This window comes from Delphinapterus leucas, chromosome 10, assembly GCF_059928025.1.
Source record: "Delphinapterus leucas isolate spDelLeu-1000000601 "Yukka" chromosome 10, BTC_Dleu_Yukka2, whole genome shotgun sequence".
Classification (NCBI taxonomy): domain Eukaryota; kingdom Metazoa; phylum Chordata; class Mammalia; order Artiodactyla; family Monodontidae; genus Delphinapterus; species Delphinapterus leucas.
Window position 1 is genome coordinate 42,221,246 of NC_143138.1, and position 23,174 is coordinate 42,244,419.

The window sequence follows — 23,174 nt, forward strand, 5'->3', positions numbered from 1 at the left end:
AGTAGTTTTATTTTTTTTAATTAATTAATTTATTTATTTTTGGGTGTGTTGGGTCTTCATTGCTGTGCGTGGGCTTTCTCTAGTTGTGGCGAGCAGGGTCTACTCTTCGTTGCGGTGGCTTCTCTTTTGCAGAGCACAGGTTCTAGAGCACAGGCTCAGTAGTTGTGACACATGGGCTTAGTTGCTCTGCAGCATGTGGGATCTTCCTGGAACCAGGGATCAAACCCGTGTCCCCTGCATTGGCCGATGGATTCTTAACCACTGCGCCACGAGGGAGTCCCTGTACAGTTGTTTTAGATGAACAAGTTTAAGGAAACAATCTCAGCAGAAGATGGCTAAGGTTCTGGTTCGTCTAAACAAATGTTTTTGAATAGTCCTAAATGAAGAGGTGTAATGGAAGGAAAGAAGTGTGTACATAGGCTTAGAGCAAGTATGACTGTAATGAAAATCCTCATGTCCTCAAAGACACCCACTGCCTGACAAGAAGATATTTGTGAAAATATATATATATTTCTAAAATTTTCAACCTATTGGTACAATCAATACCACAATTCAGGAAAGTATATATATAGGAAAAATGCCCTTCTTAGGTCAAAAATAGAGGGACTCTCTCTGTAAATGAATAATAGTAGTCTTCTTGTTTTGTACTAGTTAACATTTATCTTTGTTTGGATAAAGGTTTTAATTGCATGAATTCACTCTTAAACCAATGAAAAATTACCGGTGGTCAAGTGATTTTTCCCAGTTGTTCAGAACCTGGGGTATTTAGAAAATAACCCACTCACCTATTTTTCTACAACACTCCTTTGCGACTTTATGGGATATTTGATTACCATCTGAGGAACAGTCTACTGAAGACAGAGGAAACAAAAGATAGCTGAAGGTCGCAGTGCAAACATTAGACCCTCTGATGGATGAAACTTGCTTGTCATTTGACACAGAGGTTGTAACATAGGGGAACCGAACATTAGCTTCTGTGATGAGCTGTGGTATTTTCTTTCCAGCTGAATTTTGCATAAAGGTCCACATCCTTTGTTTATAATTTTTTTCACAAGCATCCAAGCCCCTGAAACTATCAGCTTCAGCAGACTTATTTTCCTTTTCCTCCCTCACCTTTATTTGAAGGCTTGAATAACTTTTTCTGTCCATTTTGAGAATGTTTATAATAATTTTAATGCTGGCATTCTCCCTGGGTTAAAAATGGTGCTCAAAATAATGCAACTTAAGGTTATAATAAACAGCAGTACTTCCTGAAAAGAAATTTATAGCAACTCCAAAGAGTTGATAGATTTGCAAGATAATAATGCTATTATATCATTAAAAATATTATTTAGATAATCATAACAAAATATATAGGAACATATGAAAAATATGGCCGTTTGAACAAAAGTGATAGTTCGTGTTTCCTAGATATCTCCAAAATAAAGTAGTTTAGTGCACTTTTAACTTATTTGATAATACTACAATAAGAAAAATTATACAACTACATTCTGAAGTGCCTCTCCTCCTTTGTGAGGAAATGTTTCCTTAGAATTACAATCGACCCTTGAACAATGCTGGGGTTAGGGCCACTGACCCACACATCTGGAATCCTGCATGTAACTTTTTTAACTCCATAGTCCTCATCCACGGATTCAACCAACTGCAGACTCTATAGTACTGTAATATGTATTTAGTTAAAGAAACCCCTGTATAAGTGGACCTGCACAGTTCAAACCCATATTGTTCAAGGGTCCACTGTAGTTAGTCTTTGATCTGCTGTTAATGGAATTATGTGTAGTCATCATTTAGGTAAATCTTAACCCTATATGCAGTTGTGGATCTTAATGCCCCAAAACAATGTCTCAATATTTCTGAGAGTGCCTAGTGGTATCTAAAATGGACTTAATAATAAATGCAATACTTACTTCATAGTGTATTTTGCCTGTATGTCTTCCAATTCCCTCTGTTATACTACTTTGTCTTCCCATGCACCATTCTCAATGCAGTGGAGCCCAGGAAGTTAGAAATATCTTACAAAGTGGGAAAGAAGCCTTTATCCACTTTTGGTATTATCCTCTGTTTGATTATCATTAAAGTGTCTTATGGAATATACAGTTTTTAGTGAAATAGCTCTTTCAGATTTTAATAACAAGTCTGACTTGCTTCTCCCCCAACTCCAAACTTAGCTGAGCTCAGTGTGGAGCTAAGTTTGGATGTATCTGAGTGGCTGGGAACAAATCATACTCTCAATGGCTCTTCCTCGCTTTTGATGAGGGCTTAATTACTGGATTGAGCTTGTCATGTCTGAATACCTCTTTCTTGATTGGGAGTTCTTTCTTATGAGGCTCCTTAGTGCCTCAAGCAAGACGGATCTCAACTTCTCACCATGTCTGGTGGGATCTCAGATATGGGGATCCTCTCCTGTCTGTATTGTTTTGGAGTCATGCGATTCCTTAAATTTTTCTGATTTAGTCTTGTATTGATATTTTGTATTTCATGTAAATAGCTAAAGTAACTAGTGTTCAGACTGCCTGAAAGGAAGTTTGCTTGAGTGGTACAGGCTTCCTGAAATTGTCATAAAAACCATGAGTAAAAAATAAGCAACTCAAGGTTTCAGATATGGTCACTGCTTGAAGTACATAATGACCTTAGAAGATTTGGGGGCACATAGTATGACTGGTAAATGTTTTCAATGGTGATAGCTTTTTTAGAAAAGTTACAAGGAGGTAGGTACAATTACAAAACTGCAAAATGATTTTGAAAACTGAACCAGTTTGAACTTACATGTTAAAGCGGCTAGAATATTTGAAACCCTAAAGTGTTTCAATCCACTGCTCTGTGCATAGATAACTAAAAAAGACATGGCAATCAGTGCAATTACCAGTCCTAGTCTCCATCAGGAACAAACTAAAGAAAAATTGTTCTTTAGTGTTTTCCTATTTCCCAAATCACTTTTTTCTTCCCTCACTCTCATACCGAAGGATCCAAATGCATTATTGCATACTCTCTTGAATGCCCCAAGATCCTTACAATAAACCTGTCATCTTTAAGCAATACTTCTATGCTGTGGTGCCATCATTCTATTTTATACCCTATGAAAAACAGCTTTCTGGCAAATGAATATGTTGAAAATATTTGAACAACGAATTTGTACCTCTTCCAGAATGTTCTTTTATACAATGGCATACCACTCTGACGTTGAGATTTGGGGTATTAGGAATGAATTGAAGTGGGAAGGATTATTTTCTCATAATCCACCAAAGTGCATGAAAGTGGTGGTCAATATACTTTCTCCACATAAAACTGATGTCATTCAGGACACACTGTAGTTGGGGACTGTATCTTTACAAGAGAGGCAATATGGCATGTTAAGAACATGAAATTTGGAATGCTGGCTCAACAACATTCTGTGATCCTGGACAGGTCTTGATATTTCGTTAGTAAATAGAACATGTTAGTAACATCTATGCCACTGGGTTTAGTCAAGAGAAAAGACATGAGGTATTGTAGGCCTGTATATTTTATGAACTGTTACCTGCTACATTGAGAATGGCTCAGTACTGAGAATATAGTATTTGATTTCCATATGTACATGTATATATAGAAATGCCACATTAGGCATACAGCCATTTTCTAGAATAATATATGCATATGAATATTTTTACATAAATGCTCTTTTCTACAACAGTTATCTTAATTTACATTATGTTTTTTATCAGTAGTCTTGGAGATTTTTAGCAGAGTTTCAGAAGGTGAGATAAGAAGAGGGGAGGCATCCTTAAGTACTTTAAAACCCCTGCATCCCTGCTGCCCTAAGACTTATATCCTTTGGTCAAAGAGTTTGATTTCAAGCCATTTGGACATAGATGAGTATATTCTGAAGAAGTCAATGAAGTTTTGGTTAAAACGAAAATGATACATGCACATTTCTGTAGGCAATGATGACAGTTCCATAATAAAACACAGTGAGGCAAAGAGAAAAGAAAAGATATAATTCTGATAATAATTTGAATTTTATCAAGATGCAACTCAAACATTTTAAACCATGTTTTTTATTGTTATTTTTAGATGGGGCACACTGAGAGGAGCAAAGGGGCGGAAAGAAAAATTTTGGGTATGTAATGCTTTTCAATTAAATTTCTACTGTGAAGTGAGTATTTTAGAATCATCTGTATTCCCAGCTTTGTATTATTTAGTCATATCCTAAGTCACTGTAATATAATTTGTAATACTGGTATTTTCTCCAACAGAAAATCCATTATAATCATTTATATTATAGTAACATTTTACAACTCCTCTTACCTCAAATTATAACAGATGAATCAGTATTATTTTTCAAAATGAGAATCAACAGAATAACTTTTGTTCTATTATCACCTATATTAAAATTAAAGGAATGTTTAGAGTTCTCACATATGTGTCAATCAACTTTGTATTCTTACATTATTTTTGCTATGGGTGATGCTTTTGTAATGTTAGTATCAAATATATATATATATATAGTTTTGTTTTTGCCATCTATAACATACACATGATTCTTTACTTAGAAAAAACTAATATCTAGTCTAAAAAAATAATAAAAGGTATATGTAAGAAAGTTTGAAGAAGATTGGAATATATTATCTCAAATATTCAGTTGATTACAATAAAGAAACTTATCCCAGGTCCTTATATTATATACCTTTTTTCCCCCAGAAATAAAGTTTAGGTAATGCTATTCATCATAGAATTTGAACTTGAATGTATGCATTACAGGGCATATTATAACTTATAAAACACTAAATATTAGGGCATGTGCTCACTCAAGTGACTCTTGTTAATTAGATTTCTCCACAAGGCACTCACAAAAATCAATCACCCAAGTATGTGGTCACCACTCGTATTTGTCTTGTTGACATATGGAGGTGTTATGCTTTTGAGTAGAATGATGTTTCTTTGTATTTGAACTGAGCTTTCTTAAATATCATTTTCCTTATTAAAATAGCTTGAGATAGTCAATAAAATTAGTGTTCAATAGTTAACATTTACGATATGTGAAAGAGAATATATTATTTGAGCCTCCTGGAATATTTCTGAATGCAGAATAATGTGAGTAGTTAAGGGTGGGGGGACGGCAGAGTGAAATCATCTACAGCATTGCCAAACCCAGGGTAGGAGAAGCCTGAAAAGAGCCTGAAACACACACATGGTAGGTACAGCCCTGAAATATTTGAAACCAGGTGCAATTAAGTTTAACCCAAACTTTTCTCTAGCCCTGATCCTACTCAGTTCTTTACTAAATTGAGGGGATTAGTCCCTTACCATATCTCTCTAGGAGAAGAAAAGGCTAACCTTCTTTGGAAAATAATCTCAGTGTCAATCTCTATGTAGTCCGCCCTCCATATCTGAGGGTTCTGCATCCACAGATTCAACCAACTGTGGATCAAAAATATTTTTAAAATTCCAGAAATTTCCAAAAGGCAAAACTTGTGTTTGCTGTACACGGGCAACTATTTACATATCACTTACATTGCATTTGCAACTATTTACATAACGTTTACATTGCATTAGGTATTATAAGTAACCCGGAGATGGTTTAAAGCATACGAGAGGATGTGTGTAGGTTACATGCAAATATTATGCCATTTTAAATAAGGGACTTGTCAACTAAAAAAATTGCACAATGTGAGGGTTGTGAGTTAAGTTTTATTTGGGGCAAAATAGGGACTATAGCTCAGGAGACAGCATCTCAGATAGCTCTGAAGAACTGCTCAGAAGAGATAGGGAAGAGGTCTGTATATATATATGATTTTAGTGACAGGGGAATACATGTAATCAAGCATACATTTTTGCAGAAGGTTGCTGCTAGTTTCATGAAGGTTACTGCTGGTCACAAGAAGCAGATGTCTCCGTTCAGGATTTTAGTGCTTTTCTATATTTGAGAAGGTGCAAGAATTTGGACTCATAAAATCTTCTTCTGAAACTATCTAATTATCTAAAGGCCTGTTCTGCCAGTTTTTCCCAGAGCACAGTGTGCCTCATTCCTGATCTCCACCCTGAGCTCCTTTCAGGTGTGTTGAAGCTCAGAGACTGAAGTGGCTAATGACTTTATCCTTGTAGAGGCAGATGTCAGGTGTCAGTTTTTAGTTGGCAGACTTGAGCATCTGTGGATTTTGGTGCAGTGAGAGAGGGGTCCCCTGGAACCAATCCCCCACCGATACCAAGGGACAACTGTAATTATTATGGCAAAGTATCCAGCATGCATTTAAACATTTTGAGACGTGTAGCAGAAAAATGTGACCAATAACCAAGGGAAAAAACTATCAATAGAAGCAATAGATGTAATAACCATTGTAAAAGTGTTTTTAAAATATGAATGAAAAGATAGAGAATTTCAACAAATGATTTCAATCCACAAAAAGAAAAGAATTATTGTAGGTGTGAGTGCAGTGTCTGAAATTAAGAACTCACCATATGGGTTAAATAGCAGGCAGAATTAGATATCTTAAATAAATGCAATAAAATATATCCAACTTGCAGTACACAGAGGAAAATATAATGAAAAACCCAGAACACTGGGAAGAGACGGGTGGGACACAATCAAATGTTTTAACATACATGTAACTGTATTCTCAGAAGGATGAGAGAGAGAATGAAGCAGAACCAATATTTGAAGAACTGATGACCAAAAGTTTTCCAAAATAGAAAGACACCAACCTAAATTCGGAAGCTCAATAAACTCTAAGTAAGAGAAACTAGAATTTTATATCCAGTGGCAACTTTCTTCAGAGAAGGTAAATCAGAAACATTTTCATTCAAACAAAAGCTAAGATAACACAGCATCAAAAATATAAAGCAAAAGTTACAGAAGAAAAGAGAAAGACAAATCCACAATTTTGTTGTATATTTCAACACATCCTACTTATTATTTCATAGAGTAAGCAGCTAAAATATAGGTAAAGATATAGAAGATTAAAAAAAACCTATTAGCTAGCTTTATGTAATTAAAATTCATAGAATACTAGATACAACTGTTAATGAATATACATTCTTTTAGTGCATATGGATTAGTTGCCAAAGTTGACCATATGCTGGGTCATAAGGTAAGTTCAACAAACTGAAAGGATTGAAATTTTACAGTGTGCTATGTCAAAACTTGTGTTACTTAGCTAAAGCAGTACTTAATGTAATAGAAGATGCATGTATTTGAAAAAAAGAAAGGTTAAAACCAATGCATATATTAAAAAAGGAAAAGTTGAAAATAGTAATCCAGTAAGCTAGATAAAGAACTCAGACCTCCAAAAAATAGAATGAAGGGAATGAAAAGGAGAAGGGCAGAAATCAATGGGAAAAAAATGGACATACAATAGAGAATATCAAGAGGGCAAAGATATGATTCTTTGAAAAGATTAAATTCCTAGGAAGAATCATAAAGAAACCAAGAGAGAAAAAAATTTAACATAGAAATGAAAAAAGAGGACTTTCTTCAGTTTCAATAGATATTAAATAGGTAATATAAGATGCTATGCAAGCATTATGCCAATATATTTGAAAATATAGATGAAATGAATAAACTCCTTGGAAAGCAAAGCATCAAAACTCACACAAGGTGAAAATAGAAAAGTCTAGTTATAATACTATTTGAAAAGCTGATTCTGTATTAAAAAGAAACTCTTACAGAAAACACCAGTCTCTAATTGCTTCACTGGTAAATTCTTCCAAACATTTAAAGAACAAATGAAATCAATTTTATGTCAATATCTTTTAGGAAATAGAGAAAAAACAGTTCCCAACACACTTCATGAACCAACATAACACCAATACCAAAACTTGACAGGGACAACACAAGAAAGGAAAACTACTGGGCAATATCTCTTATGAACACAAAATTCTACACAAAATATTACATCTGTAAAATATATTAAAAGGACAATATACTATGATCAAGTGAGGTTTATTGCAGGAGTGCAAAGTTGGTTTTACACGTAAAAGCAATGAATATAGTTCCTCTACATGCCAGACTAAAGATGGAAAAATAAACATGATTATCTTAATTTGTACAGAAGATGCAATAATAACAGTTTTTTTGCCACCTGCCCCCTCATAGGTACTCTCATAAATCCTTTCCAAACACGGTAACTTCAAGGTCATTAGGAGAAAACAATTTCTGATTTCTAGACTCTCTTCTACAGGGCTCACATGATTAGCTTAGGCAGAATAATCTCCCTTTTAATTAACTCACAGTCAGTTGATTGGGAATTTGAATCACATCTTCAAAATCTGTTCAACTTTGTGAGATAACATAACCTAATCACAGAAGTGATATCCCATTATATTCTCAGGTCCTTCCCACACTCAAATGGAAAGGATTATATGGGGAAAATACACCAGGGAGGAGGAATTTGGGGGTCATTTTAGAATTCTGCTGACCAAAGAAGTCATTTATGATCTAAAACCTCTGAAAATTGGGAGTAGAACATGCCTTCCTTCACCTTATAAACTTTATCCACAAAAACCCTATAGCTAACATCATAATTAATGGTAAAATACTGAATGCTTTTCCCTTATTACTGAAAAATAAAACATTCATTGTCGACATTTTTATCAAAATTTTACTTAAGGTTCCACCTAGTGCAGTAAAACAAACAAACAAACAAAAAATAAAGGGGGGTGTGGAAAGAAATATAACTGATGTTATTTGCAGATGACATGATTATGAATATGGAAAATCAAAAAATATATATATATATAAATAAACTATTAGAAACAGTAAGCATATTTAACAAGCTTTCTTGATATTAGAAAAATATAAGAAACAAATTATAGTTCTATATAGTAACAAGAAACAATGGGAAATTAAAAATAAACATGACCTAAAATGATGTAACCAGACCAGTCCCTCCCATCAGGAAACTTCAACAAGCCTCTTAGATAGCCTCATCCACCAGAGGGCAGACAACAGAAGCAAGAAGAATACAATCCTGCAGCCTGTGGAACAAAAACCACATTCACATAAAGATAGAAAAGATGTAGAGGCAGAGGGCTATGTGCCAGATGAAGGAACAAGATAAAACCCCATAAAAACAACTAAATGAAATGGATATAGGAAATGTTTCAGAAAAATAATTCAGAATAATGGTAGTGAAGATGATCCAGGACCTCGGGAAAAGAATAGAGACAAAGATCAAGAAGATGCAAGAACTGTTTAACAAGGACCTAGAAGAATTAAAGAACAAACAAACAGAGATGAACAATACAATGACTGAAATGAAAAATACACTAGAAGGAATCAGTTGCAGAATAACTCAGGCAGAACGGATAAGTGACCTGGAAGAGAGAATGTTGGAATTCACTGCTGTGGAACAGAATAAAGAAAAAGAATGAAAAGAAATGAAGACAGCCTAAGGACCTCTGGGACAACATTAAACATAACAACATTTGCATTACAGGGGTCCCAGAAGGAGAAGAGAGAGAGAAAGGACCTGAGAAAATATTTGAAGAGATTATGGTTGAAAACTTCCCTAACATGGGAAAGGAAATAGCCACCCAAGTCCAGGAAGTGCAGCAAGTCCCATACAGGATAAACCCAAGGAGAAACATGCTGAGACACATAGTAATCAAATTGACAAAAATTAAAGGCAAAGAAAAATTATTGAAAGCAGCAAGGGAAAAACGACAAATAACATACAAGGGAACTCCCGTAAGGTTAACAGCTGATTTCTCAGCAGAAACTCTACAAGCCAGAAGGGAGTGGCATGACATATTTAAAGTGATGAAAGAGAAGAACCTACAACCAGGATTACTCTGCCCGGCAAGGATCTCATTCAGATTCGATGGAGAAATCAAAAGCTTTACAGACAAGCAAAAGCTAAGAGAATTCAGCACCACCAAACCAGCTCTACAGCAAATGATAAAGGAACTTCTCTAAGTGGGACACACAACAGAAGAAAAAGACCTACAAAAACAAACCCAAAACAATTAAGAAAATGGGAATAGGAACATACATATGGAAAATTACCTTAAATGTAAATGGATTAAATTCTCCAACCAAAAGACACAGACTCGCTGAATGGATACAAAAACAAGACCTATATATATGCTGTCTACAAGAAGCCCACTTCAGACCTAAGGACACACAGAGACTGAAGGTATGGGGATGGAAAAAGATATTCCATGCAAATGGAAATCAAAAGAAAGCTAGAGTAGAAATACTCATATCAGATAAAATAGACTTTAAAATAAAGAATGGTACAAGAGACAAGAAAGGACACTACATAATGATCAAGGGATCAATCCAAGAAGAAGATATAAAAATTATAAATATATATGCACCCAACATAGGAGAGCCTCAATACATAAGGCAACTGCTAACAGCTCTAAAAGAGGAAATCGACAAAACACAAGAAGAGTGGGGGACTTTAACACCTAATTTACACAATGGACAGATCATCCAGACAATTAATAAGGAAACACAAGCTTTAAATGACACAATAGACCAGATGGATTTAATTGATATTTATAGGACATTCCATCCAAAAATAGCAGGTTACACTTTCTTCTCAAGTGCACACAGAACATTCTCCAGGATAGATCACACCTTGTGTCACAAGTCAAGCCTCAATAAATTGAAGAAAATTGAAATCATATCAAGCATCTTTTCTGACAACAATGCTATGAGATTAGAAATCAATTACAGGGGAAAAAAATGTAAAAAACTCAAACACATGGAGGCTAAAGAATACGTTACTAAAGAGCCAAGAAATCACTGAAGAAATCAAAGAGGAAATCGAAAAATACCTAGAGGCAAATGACAATGGAAACACAGCAATCCAAAACCTATGGGATGCAGCAAAAGCAGTTCTAAGAGGGAAGCTTACAGCTAGACAAGCCTGCCTCAAGAAACAAGAAAAATCTCAAATAAACAATCTAACGTTACACCTAAAGGATCTAGAGAAAGACGAACAAACAGAATCCAAAGTTAGCAGAAGGAAAGAAATCATAAAGATCAGAGCAGAAACAAATGAAATAGAAACAAAGAAAACAATAGCAAAGATCAATAAAACTAAAAGCTGGTTCTTTGAGAAGATAAACAAAATTGATAAACCATTATTAGGCAGACTCATCAAGAAAAAGAGGGAGAGGACCAAAATCAATAAAATTAGAAATGAAAAAGAGAAGTTACAACAGACACGACAAAAATACAAAGCATCCTAAGAGACTACTACAAGCAACTCTATGCCAATAAAATGGACAACCTGGAAGAAACTGACAAATTCTTAGAAAGGTATAACTTTCCAAGACTGAACCAGGAAGAAATAGAAAATATGAACAGATCAATCACAAGTAATGAAACTGAAACTGTGATTAAAAATCTTCCAACAAATAAAAGTCTAGGACCAGATGGCTTCACAGGTGAATTATATTAAACATTCAGAGAAGAGCTAACACCCATCCTTCTCACACTCTTCCAAAAAATTGCAGAAGAAGGAAAACTCCCAAACTCATTCTATAAGGCCACCATCACCCTGATACCAAAACCAGACAAAGATACTATAAAAAAAGATAATTACAGACCAATGTCACTGATGAATATAGATGCAAAAATCCTCAAAAAAATACTAGCAAACAGACTCCAACAACACATTAAAAGGATCATACACCATGATCAAGTGAGATTTATCCCAGAGATGCAAGAATTCTTCAATATATTCAAATCAATCAGTGTGATACACCATATGAACAAATTAAAGAATAAAAACCATATGATCATCTCAATAGATGCAGAAAAAGCTTCTGACAAAGTTCAACACCCATTTATGATAAAAACCCTCCAGAAAGTGGGCATAGAGGGAAACTACTTCAACATAATAAAGGCCATATATGACAAACCCACAGCAAACATCATTCTCAATGGTGAAAAACTGAAAGCATTTCCTCTAAGATCAGGAACAAGGCAAGAATGTCCAGTCTCACCGCTGTTATTCAACACAGTTTTGGAAGTCCTAGCCACAGCAATCAGAGAAGAAAAAGAAATAAAAAGAATACAAATTGGAAAAGAAGAAGTAAATCTGTCAGTATTTGCAGATGACATGATACTATACATAGAGGATCCTAAAGATACCACCAGAAAACTACTAGAGCTAATCAATGAATTTGGCAAATTTGCAGGATACAAAATTAATGCACAGAAATCTCTTGAAATCCTATACACTAATGATGAAAACTCTGAAAGAGAAATTAAGGAAACATTCCCATTTACCATTGCAACAGAAAGAATAAAATACCTAGGAATAAACCTACCTAGGGAGACAAAAGACCTGTATGCAGAAAACTATAAGACACTGATGAAAGAAATTAAAGATGATACAAACAGATGGAGAGATATACCATGTTCTTGCGTTAGAAGAATCAATATCGTGAAAATGACTATACTACCCAAAGCAATCTACAGATTCAATACAATCCCTATCAAATTACCAGTGGCATTTTTTACAGAACTAGAACAAAAAATCTTAAAATTTGTATGGAGACACAAAAGACCCCAAATAGCCAAAGCAGTCTTTAGGGAAAAAAATGGAGTTGGAGGAATCAGACTCCCTGACTTCAGACTATACTACAAAGCTATAGTAATCAAGACAGTATGGTACTGGCACAAAAACAGAAATATAGATCAATGGAACAGGATAGAAAATCCAGAGATAAACCCACGCACCTATGGTCAACTAATCTATTACAAAAGAGGCAAGGATATACAATGGAGAAAAGACAGTCTCTTCAATAAGTGGTGCTGGGAAAACTGGACAGCTACATGTGAAAGAATGAAATTAGAACACTCCCTAACACAATACACAAAAATAAACTGAAAATGGATTAGAGACCTAGATGTAAGACTGGGCACTGTAAAACTCTTAGCAGAAAACATAAGAAGAATGCTCTTTGACATAAATCACAGCAAGATATTTTTTGATCCACCTCCTAGAGTAATGGAAATAAAAACAAAAATAAACAAATGGGACCTAATGAAACTTCAAAGATTTTGCACAGTAAAGGAAACCATAAACAAGACCAAAAGACAACCCTCAGAATGGGAGAAAATATTTGCAAACGAATCAATGGACAAAGGATTAATACCCAAAATATATAAACAGCACATGCAGCTCAATATTAAAAAAAACAAACAACCCAATCCAAAAATGGGCAGAAGAGCTAAACAGACATTTCTCCAAAGAAGACATTCACATGGCCAAGAAGCACATGAAACGCTGCTCAACATCACTAATTATCAGAGAAATGCAAATCAAAATTACAATGAGGTATCACCTCACACCAGTTAGAATGGGCATCATTAGAAAATCTACAAACAACAAATGCTGGAGAGGGTGTGGAGAAAAGGGAACCCTCTTGCACTGTTGGTGGGAATGTAAATTGATACAGCCACTATGGAGAACAGTATGGAGATTCCTTAAAAAACTAAAAATAGAATTACCACATGACCCAAAGAAAACCATAGTTCAAAAAGACACATGCACCCCAGTGTTCATTGTAGCACTATTTACAATAGCCAGGTCATGGAAGCAACCTAGATGCTCATTCACAGATGAATGGATAAAGAAGATGTGGTACATATATACAATGGAATATTACTCTGCCTTAAAAAGGAACAAAATTGGGTCATTTGTAGAGACGTGGATGCATCTAGAGACTGTCATACAGAGTGAAGTAAGTCAGAAAGAGAAAAATAAATATCTTATATTAACACATATATGTGGAATGTAGAATTGTGTGAAATTCTTTGGATGGGATATGTCATTTTACTAAGGGTCATAATTACTGTAATTCATAATGAACTTATTGCCTTTTCTTACATGTATTGCATCTAGTTCATAATTATTTCTACTTATAGCTATAGCAGTGAGAGAAACACCTTGCTGTCTTTACTTACAGAAATTAAAATTCCAGGAGAGAGAGATATTACTCTTCAGGAAATTTCTGATCTGAAAGTAGACCTGACATTACCAAAATAATTCTGATTATATTGCTGTAACATCTGTAGTGTTAAATTTTGTGTAAGAATTGGGGCTTTTTGTGTTCCAATTCTGAGGATTCACAGTATTGATGACTACTATAAAGGTCTCAGTTATTATAGCTGAATATACCATCTTTCCTTCCTTTACTTTTGGACCTTTCTATTAAATAGGTGATTGTCCTTCTCGTATTATCCTCTATGTCTCTCAAACTCTCTTTCATATTACCTCTCCCTCTTGCCTTCTGGGACTTTGATTAGCTCTTTTAGTTCCCAGATTTTTTTTTTTGGTTACACTGTGCACCACATGGGATCGTAGTTGCCCAACAGGGATCGAACCCCTGCCCCCTGCAGTGGAAGTGCAGAGTCTTAACCACTGGACTGCCAGGGAAGTCCCCCAACAATATATTTTTTATTTTTGAAAAACTGAGAACAAATTACAGAACTATTTATGAAAGGAAAGTGAAGTGCTGTCTCTATTAAATGAAGGTTTAATTTAATAGAGAGGAGGAGATAAGCTGGGAGGAGATAAGCTGAACAGAGTCTCTAGGTCATGGTCTGGCTTTTTAAAGAGTTATACTGAGTTATTCTTTTTAAAGAATATTACTGGGATATTTAGTAGGCAACATCAAAAATGAACCTTAGGGAATACAGAAATGTATCAGTTTGCTAGGGCTGCTGTAGCACAGTACCAAAAATTGGATGGCTTAGACAAAGTATAGGAAATATCTAGTTAGGGGCATAAGCTGCGACTGTCCTCTGTCCAGTTTCTACTATACTGCACTCCTGCTTACATCTTTGAGGAAAAATTTAGCAAGTTTCCAGGGAAAACATAGCTTTACTTTGAAGTATTAGAATTTTCTGTGTATGATAGTCTTTCCAGTTTTATAAATATTTTGAAGAGAAAGTAATTATTTTTGGTCTATATTTGTTTCTTGGTTTTTTGAAAATACAAGTGACTTAGGCTTAATGACTAATTTCAGCTTAAAGCCTTTTATTAATGTAACCATTGTGAAGAAAATAACCTTTTTGCCCAATTAAAGTCCTAATACAAAAAAAAAAATGATGTAACTAGTTAAAAACCTAGGAAGTACTTCCCTCGTGGTGCAGTGCTTGAGAATCCACCTGCCAATGCAGCGGACATGGGTTCGAGCCCTGGTCTGGGAAGATTCCACATGCCGTGGAGCAACTAAGCCCATGCACCACAACTACTGAGCCTGCACTCTAGAGCCCACGAGCCACAACTACTGAGCCCTCATGCCACAACTACTGAAGCCTGTGTGCCTAGAGCCCATGCTCCACAACAAGAGAAGCCACCACAATAAGAAGCCCGTGGACCACAACGAAGAGTAGCCCCCACATGATGCAACTAGAGAAAAGCCCGTGCGCAGCAACGAAGACCCAATGCAGCCAAAAATAAATAAATAAAAACCTAGGGAATATGTCAATGAAAAATGTGCAAGATTTTTAGTGTTACGAGAAATTAAAGAAGACCTAGCTAAAAGGAGAATTATACCATATTGATGACTTGAAGTCTCTAGATTAACTTTCCCAAATTGATCTATTAATTTTGTAACATCCTAATCTATGTCCCAGCAGACATTTTTTTTTTTTTTTGGAGGGGGAGAGAGGATTATACTGAAAAGATGATTCTAAACTTTAAATGGAAATGCACAAGACCTAGAGTACCCAAGATAGTCACAGTAAAGAAGAACAAAGTTGGAGGATGTACACTACCAGGTTTCAAGACTATATAAATCTACAGTAATTAAGACAGCATTTTAGGGTTTCCCTGGTGGCACAGTGGTTGAGAATCTGCCTGCCAATGCAGTGGATGTGGGTTCGTGCCCCAGTCTGGGAAGATCCCACATGCCATGGAGCGGCTGGGCCCGTGAGCCATGGCCACTGAGCCTGCCCGTCTGGAGCCTGTGCTCCGCAACGGGAGAGGCCCCAACAGTGAGAGGCCCGCATACCAAAAAAAAAAAAAAAAAAAAAAAGACAGCATTTTATTGCCAGCAAATTTGATTTAGCAGCACATTAAAAGAATCATTCACCATGATCACATGTGATTTATACCTGGTATGCAAGGATGGTTCAACACACATGAACCAATTAATGTGAAACATCACATTAATAGAATGAAAGAAAAAATTATATAGTAATTTTAATAGATTCAGAAAAAACATCTGACAAGATTCTACATTTGTTAATGATAAAAAACTCTTAACAAGTATAGAAGGAATGTACCTCATAGATAACATTATACTTAATGGTGAAAAGTTGAAAGCTTTTCCTCTAAGATGAGAAATAAGAAAATGGTGCCCATTCTCACCACTCCTATTCAACATAGTACTGGATGTCCTTTCCAGAGCCCTCTGGCAAGAAAAAGAAATAAAAACCATCAGAATTGGAAAGGAAGAAGTAAAACTGTCTCTATTTGCAGTTTATATAGGCATACCATGTTTCATTGCACTTCACTTTATTGCACTTTACAAATATTGTTTTTTTTGTTTTGTTTTGTTGTAGAAATTGAAGATCTGTGGCAATAGGCCATATTGAGTAGTCTATTGGCACCATTTTTCCAAAAGCATTTGCTCACTTTGTGTCTCTGCGTCACATTTTGGTAATTCTTGCAATATTTTAAACCTTCTACCAGCAAAAATATTTCAACTTGCTAAATAATCAGATGATGGTAGGCATTTTTTAACTATAAAGTATTCTTAATTAAAGTATGCACATTTTTTTTAGATGTAATGCTATTGTACACTTAAAAGACTACAGTATAGTGTAAACATAACTTTTATATGCACTGGGAAACCAAAAAATTTATGTGACTCACTTTATTGCGCTATTCATTTTATTACAGTGTTCTGGAACTGAACCTGCAAAATCTCCAAGGTATACCTGTTTGGAAAATCCTAAAGACTTCACCCAAAAGTTGTTAGATCAAATCAATTAATTCAGTAAAATTACAGGATAACAAAACTAAAATACAAAAATCAGTAGCCTTTTTAGACACTAGTAACAGATTATCTGAAAAAGAAATAAAGAAAACAAACAATCCCATGTACAATAGCATCAAAAAAAAAAAAAGAAAAAACTTTGGAATAAACTTAACCAAGGAGGTGAAAGATCTCTACTCTGAAAACTATAAGACATTGAAAGATATCAAAAATGTCACAAATAAATGAAAAGGTATCCTGTGTTCATGAAGGGGGAGAATTAATATTGTTAAAATTTCAATACTACTGAAAACATCTATATCTTCAATGCAATCCCTATCAAGATTCCTATGGCATTTTTTACAGAAATTGAAAAAAAGAATCCTAAAATTTATATGGAAACAAAAAAGACCCCAAGTAGCCAAAGCAGTCCTTTGAAAGAAAAACAAAGCAAGGAGTATCACATTTCCTGATTTCAAGTTATACTATAAATGTATAGTGATCAAAACAGTATGATACTGGCATAAAAACAGACAAATAGATTAATGCAACAGAACTGAGAGTCCAGAAATAAAGGTGGAAGGGAAAATTGCTTTTAATCAGAAAGTCAGAAACCTGGGGAGAAGGCAGACTTGTGTCCCCCAAAAACCAACTCCAAAGATTCTTCTTGGCCATGAAAGTTTTAAAGGGAAAAGGGGAAGTAATCTCAGTTAATCATTGGGATAGGGGGTCAGAGTCCTTGCCATCCCCTACTGCCTGCAGGCTTGTCCACTTTTGTGATCTTTCTTTAGTTTCTGTCTTGTTCACACAGTTTGTTCTGGAGATCACTGAAGGGGAAGCTAGGGAAGAGATCTGGTCATCTGTTATTTATTCTTCATTTCTACTTCTTTGATCTATGGGAAGAACCAACAGATTAGGCAAGGTAGTGTGTGACCAAAAGATTTGAAAACTGTGCTTGGGTCAGAGACGAGCAGAGCATGGAGTGGACTGTTTAAGTTTAGTTAAAATATAGCTTTGCTAAAGTGACAAGAAAAGGGGTTTCCTGCTGAGGACGGTTTCCTGCAAAGAGCTGTTTACATCCCTGTGGGTTTTTTTCCCTACCCTTTTAAATTCATCCATCTCAGTTCATACAGAATAATGTAATCAAAATAAAAATTTGTCCACCTGCACTCCTGCTGGAAGTAACTCAACAACTTGTCATCATTTTCACCATTATTTTCTCAGTATGGATTTCCTCTCCTCCCCTTCTAGCATCATAAACTACCAACCTGCTTCTGTTTTATGATCTAATGATAACAATTTTGTTGCTTCATTTCTCTGCTTCATGCTGCTTTATGCTTTGATATTTATGTTTTTACTGTTTACCTGAATCTCCCTTCCTCAATTTTTTTAATCTGGTTAATTTACTCCTAGGCTTTAATATGTATCACATGTGGTACATGTATCACATGTACCACATGTGGTACTTCATGACAACTTCCCTGAACCATTCAGATAAGTGAGATGCCTCTCCATGTGCATATATCTACCTTAGTACTTGCCTTATGTTGACCATTCTTCATTAGACCATAAGCTCCCTGAACACAGGATATTTTTTATCATGGTTCCTCCCGTGCTTAGCACAGGGCCAGTCACATAATAGACACTCTGTAACTGCAGTGTGTGTCATTTTCTGATGTGGCATTTCAAAGTCTCATATGTTATTATTGTACTCTGGGGGAATTCATCAATTCTGGTTATCATGAACATGAGTATATATGCATATTAATGTAATTAATGAATAATATAATTGTTTTGTTCTTCTTTTCAAAATGTGTAGGTTCTTAATAATCACAATCTATAATAAGTCAAAAGCATATAAAGCTACATAAGAGTTCCCTGTAACTTTACAGGTTGGATTAAAAAATATACAAGTATTATTCAGTTTTGTTTTTTTTTTTTCTGCAGATTGCTGCCAATTCCTGGGGAAAGTCCTGGGGAGAGAATGGCTATTTCAGGATTCTTCGAGGAGTAAATGAGTCTGACATTGAAAAGTTGATTATCGCAGCTTGGGGCCAACTGACAAGTTCAGATGAACCATAACAAAGCACTAAATTTCCATAAGGCCAGGCATTCAAGTCACCCTTTAAGTTGAAATTAAGCAGCGTGACGTTCTCTGTGACAGTGGAATCTCTGCCTCTTGGCCTTGTTAGTATAACGTGCTTGTTTTCTTGTTTCACCCTGGGCTCTAAGCTCCTGCTTCCTTTATATTACCGAGTATGTAAAAACACTAACAGAGCATGGAGAGTGGCTTCAAATACATTTCGAGTTCCCTGGCAGTCTTTATTTCCCTCTCCTGACAATGTTCTTTTTGACTTTTATCATTTAACAGTGTGATGGCACTTGTTCTAAACATTCACAGCATTTGTTTGTAGATGTGATCTGGTTTCTCTCTCTTTGACCAATGAGAACTGAAAAAAAGCACCGAAAACACCAATTTACCATTGTTACGATTTTTTTCAACCCAATAATGCCTTCTTAATTCAGACCTTGCTTATGTTTTGCCAGAAAGAGATGGAAATAGATTGTTTCCCTCAGTAAGCTCACATTTTGGTTCTTTTCATTTGTCTAAGCTGAACTCGCAATCTGAACTCAAAAGGTGACTCACTCTCACAGGAAAGAGCTACTCTTTACCTTACTGTGTAATGGCTTGTGAGGTGGGGAAGATGATAGGTAATGAAAAGACTTAGGGGCTGATGCTGGATGCAAGTACCGTCCTGATATACACACATACTCCTGTTTTTGGAAGCCAGTGCCCTTTGTGTAAAGTCTATTAAAATGAGCTGCAAAACTGTATCTGGAAAGATCACACATTTACCTCCTCCAAACAGCAACATGATGCCATGACTCAGAAAGAATAAACACACTTTTATCACAACCATTTCACAGTTCACTGCTTGAGATGCTGAAAAGTAAGCTAAATTGGCACTAATTTGCAACTAATTTTAATTTTAGTTCTCTATAGTCAGAGAAACAAAAATACTATCATCATCCTGGTTGGGAAAGGATACAATCTTTTAATAATTCACTGGCATCTTAAATGGCAAACTAATAAATGAAGAAGCAAAGCTAATCTGTTAGTGAGCATGGTGGATTATAATGACAATGGTGAAATATCCATAGCCTTTGTTTCTGGGCCCTCTATTATCTGGATTTCCAGGGTAGGGCTTTTTTTAATGGGGTTGTGCCCAAAGGTACCCTGGTTAGATAAGCCAGATGTGCTGAAATTGTGAGAAAATAGAGCACAGAAAGGTAAAGTGTTTCCTTAATGATTGTTTTCTCCAGTAATCACTGCAGCTTTATCAGAAGAAGTATATATTCACTTACTTCTCTCCTAGAAACTATACATGAGTCTAATTCACCTTGCTGTGGTTGGCTGATGTGTCCCCAGAGGATTGAGACATAATTTGGGTTTGTCTGTTTGGATTCCCTGAGACAAGGTTTTGAGTGTAAATACTAGTTGGTTTTGGCGGTGAAGGGAACACTGAGAAGGGAGTAGGGCAGTGATTCAGGGCAGCAAAGGCAGACAATGAAAGGCACATTACCAAGCAAAGCATCAGGCAACTAGTTCTTATGTACTAGGGACTCTCCATATCATCCCTCAGATAAATGCCACCAAAGAAGGAAGCTTATTGGTTGAGGGCTGCTCCTGGGGCCATGAATTTCCTGGCTGTTCTTACCTGGCACAAGGGTGTAAGAAACAGGTTCCAGTGTCAAGAAAAAATCCATAGACAAAGAAAAGCAGGTTCCAGTAGCTGGATGTGAGGTTGATGGCCACTGAAATGGCACAGGTGAGGCGATGTGGGGAGGGCACCAGCAGTGTCTTTGCTACAGGTATTAAGGCACTTTTTTCTTTTCTTTTTTTTTTTTTGCGATATGCTGGCCTCTTACCACCGTGGCCTCCCCTGTTGCGGAGCACAGGCTCCAGACACGCAGGCCCAGCAGCCATGGATTATGGGCCCAGCTGCTCCGTGGCATGTGGGATCTTCCCGGACTGGGGCACGAACCCGCGTCCCCTGCATCGGCAGGCAGACTCTCAACCACTGCGCCGCCAGGGAAGCCCTACACTTTTAAAACATTCTTCAGATGCTGAAGACTGAAGAAGTAATAAGTGCTAATGCATAAAAATGCCAGATGGCTAACATTGCTTTTAAAAATACTTAATGGGATTAAGTTGATTCAGTATGTAAATGGACGAAAATTGTTGGAATGAATTTTCACACTGTGGCTTGTGGGTCTAGACTGTAGGCCCAGATTCTGCTGTTTTAAAATTTCCTACTTTTGCAGCCACTATGGAAAACAGTATGGAGGTTACTTAAAAACTAAAAACAGAGCTATCATATGATCCAGCAATCATATCCTAGGCATAGATCTGGAGAAAACTCTTAATTTGAAAAGATAAATGCATCCCAATGTTCATAGCGGCAGTATTCACAATAGCCAAGACATGGAAGCAACCTAAATGTCCACTGACAGATGAATGGATAAAGAAGATCCAGTGTGTGTATACACACACACACACACACACACACACACACACACACATGCACACTGGAATATTACTCAGCCCGAATAAAAGAAATAATGCCATTTTCAGCAACATGGATAGACCTAGAGATTATCATACTAAGTGAAGTAAATCAGACAGAGAAAGACAAATATCATATGTTATCACTCATATGTGGAGTCTGAAAAATGATACAAATAAACTTATTTAAAAAACAGAAACAGACTCACAGGCATAGAAAACAAACTTATGGTTATCAAAGGGCAAAGGAGAGGAGGGATAAATTGGGAGTTTGGGCTTAACTGATACACACTACCATATATAAAATAGATAAACAACAAGGACTACTGTGTAGTACAGGACCTACTATAGAGCATATGTATTCATTATCTTCTAATAAGATATAATAATCAGATTTTTCTCATTTTTACAACTTTAAAGAGCATGTTTGGTTCTATTTCTTATCTAAAGGTCCTGAGTTGACCTTCAAAAAATAGTGATTGGCGTCTTCCTTCGCCCACACTGGGGACTGAGTGGCTATTTGTAGAATGGATTTGACAGATGACTAGACAGTGTCCCCCTACACTGTGGCTTCTCTTGGCCTGCAGGTGTGCTCTACTCACCTCGGCCTGAACTGAGCAATGGGAAGGATGACACATTTGGTCCATATGTCTTTAGCATTCCAGTCTTCGCTTGCATATCTGAAGTCTTATTATTTTGTGTTTAGAGCACAGGAGGGAAGCACTGTCCTTGTGATCACGTAATTTAGCCAAGACAATATGTCTCAGATTGAGTGATACTGTGAGCACACAGACCTGGTTTTCTTCCTGTTCAATCCAAAGTATTCGCCATTTATGTGCTCTTCATGGGTTCTAATTGAAACTGATTACTGTTGTCTAGTTTTTCCTGGAAACCTGGGGAAATAGTCCCAATGTAGCACATTGAACAATGCTTCTTTCTTCAGGTGTCATTAGGAAACATACATAAGAAAGAAGTAGGAAAGATCTTGAAGACAGGGCTCAGGCCCTTTCTTGCTTCACCATGTTTGAGTCCCATCTCATTGTATCCTAAACAATAAAAAGCCTTCTCCAGGTTTTTAAAATGCATGTTCAAAAATTCTCTTTAAACCCATAAAATGGAATTGTTTGTTAGTTGATATTCAACCAGAAAAAATGGGAACGTCTCTAAGTATTTGCAACAGGAGGAGTATAGTGAAAAGACTTGGTTACATAGGTGATGGAGGGGCAGAGAAAGCAATAAAGGATGCTGAGTCAGTCCAGGGATGAGCAAAAGTAGGAAGCTGCCATAAGCCCTAGACTGACAGGACAGAGTGAAGAAGTGGGTTACTGGGATCTGGGGACTGCCATTTTCCTGGTGGTAGCTGGGAGCATGACTGGACTGTCTGGTGGAAGCTGGAGTTATGAAAAGACATGTTGTGGCCAAATTTGCCACCTGAAGCAGAGAGGAAGGGAAAGAAAGACTGAGGCTTCTCCCTTGCTCAAGCTTTCCGAACTCTCATCAGTGCCCCTCATTGGCTGATCCTGCAGAAAGACAACTGATACCGGAGGTGATGAAATTAGGCTGTCAAGGTCAGCTTCCACCCTTTACCAGATACAGAGGAGAATAGGATGAGGGCCAGGAATAAATAATAGGATGAACAGAAAATACATTTTTAGTTCATTCCATATAGATATTGGAAATT

The 23,174-nt window shown here is 36.3% G+C and overlaps 1 protein-coding gene across 1 annotated transcript in view; it reads left to right on the plus strand.

Annotated features, from left to right (window-relative positions):
* The window catches only part of TINAG (tubulointerstitial nephritis antigen), a 95,460-nt gene extending 74,461 nt beyond the window's left edge, over positions 1–20,999 (plus strand). The window contains exons 10-11 of the mRNA XM_089918918.1: positions 4,051–4,096; positions 18,874–20,999. Coding sequence (XP_089775044.1) covers positions 4,051–4,096; positions 18,874–19,008 — 181 coding nt within the window. The 3' untranslated portion in view covers positions 19,009–20,999. The remainder of the gene's footprint in view (positions 1–4,050; positions 4,097–18,873) is intronic.
* Positions 21,000–23,174: the final 2,175 nt, after the last annotated feature.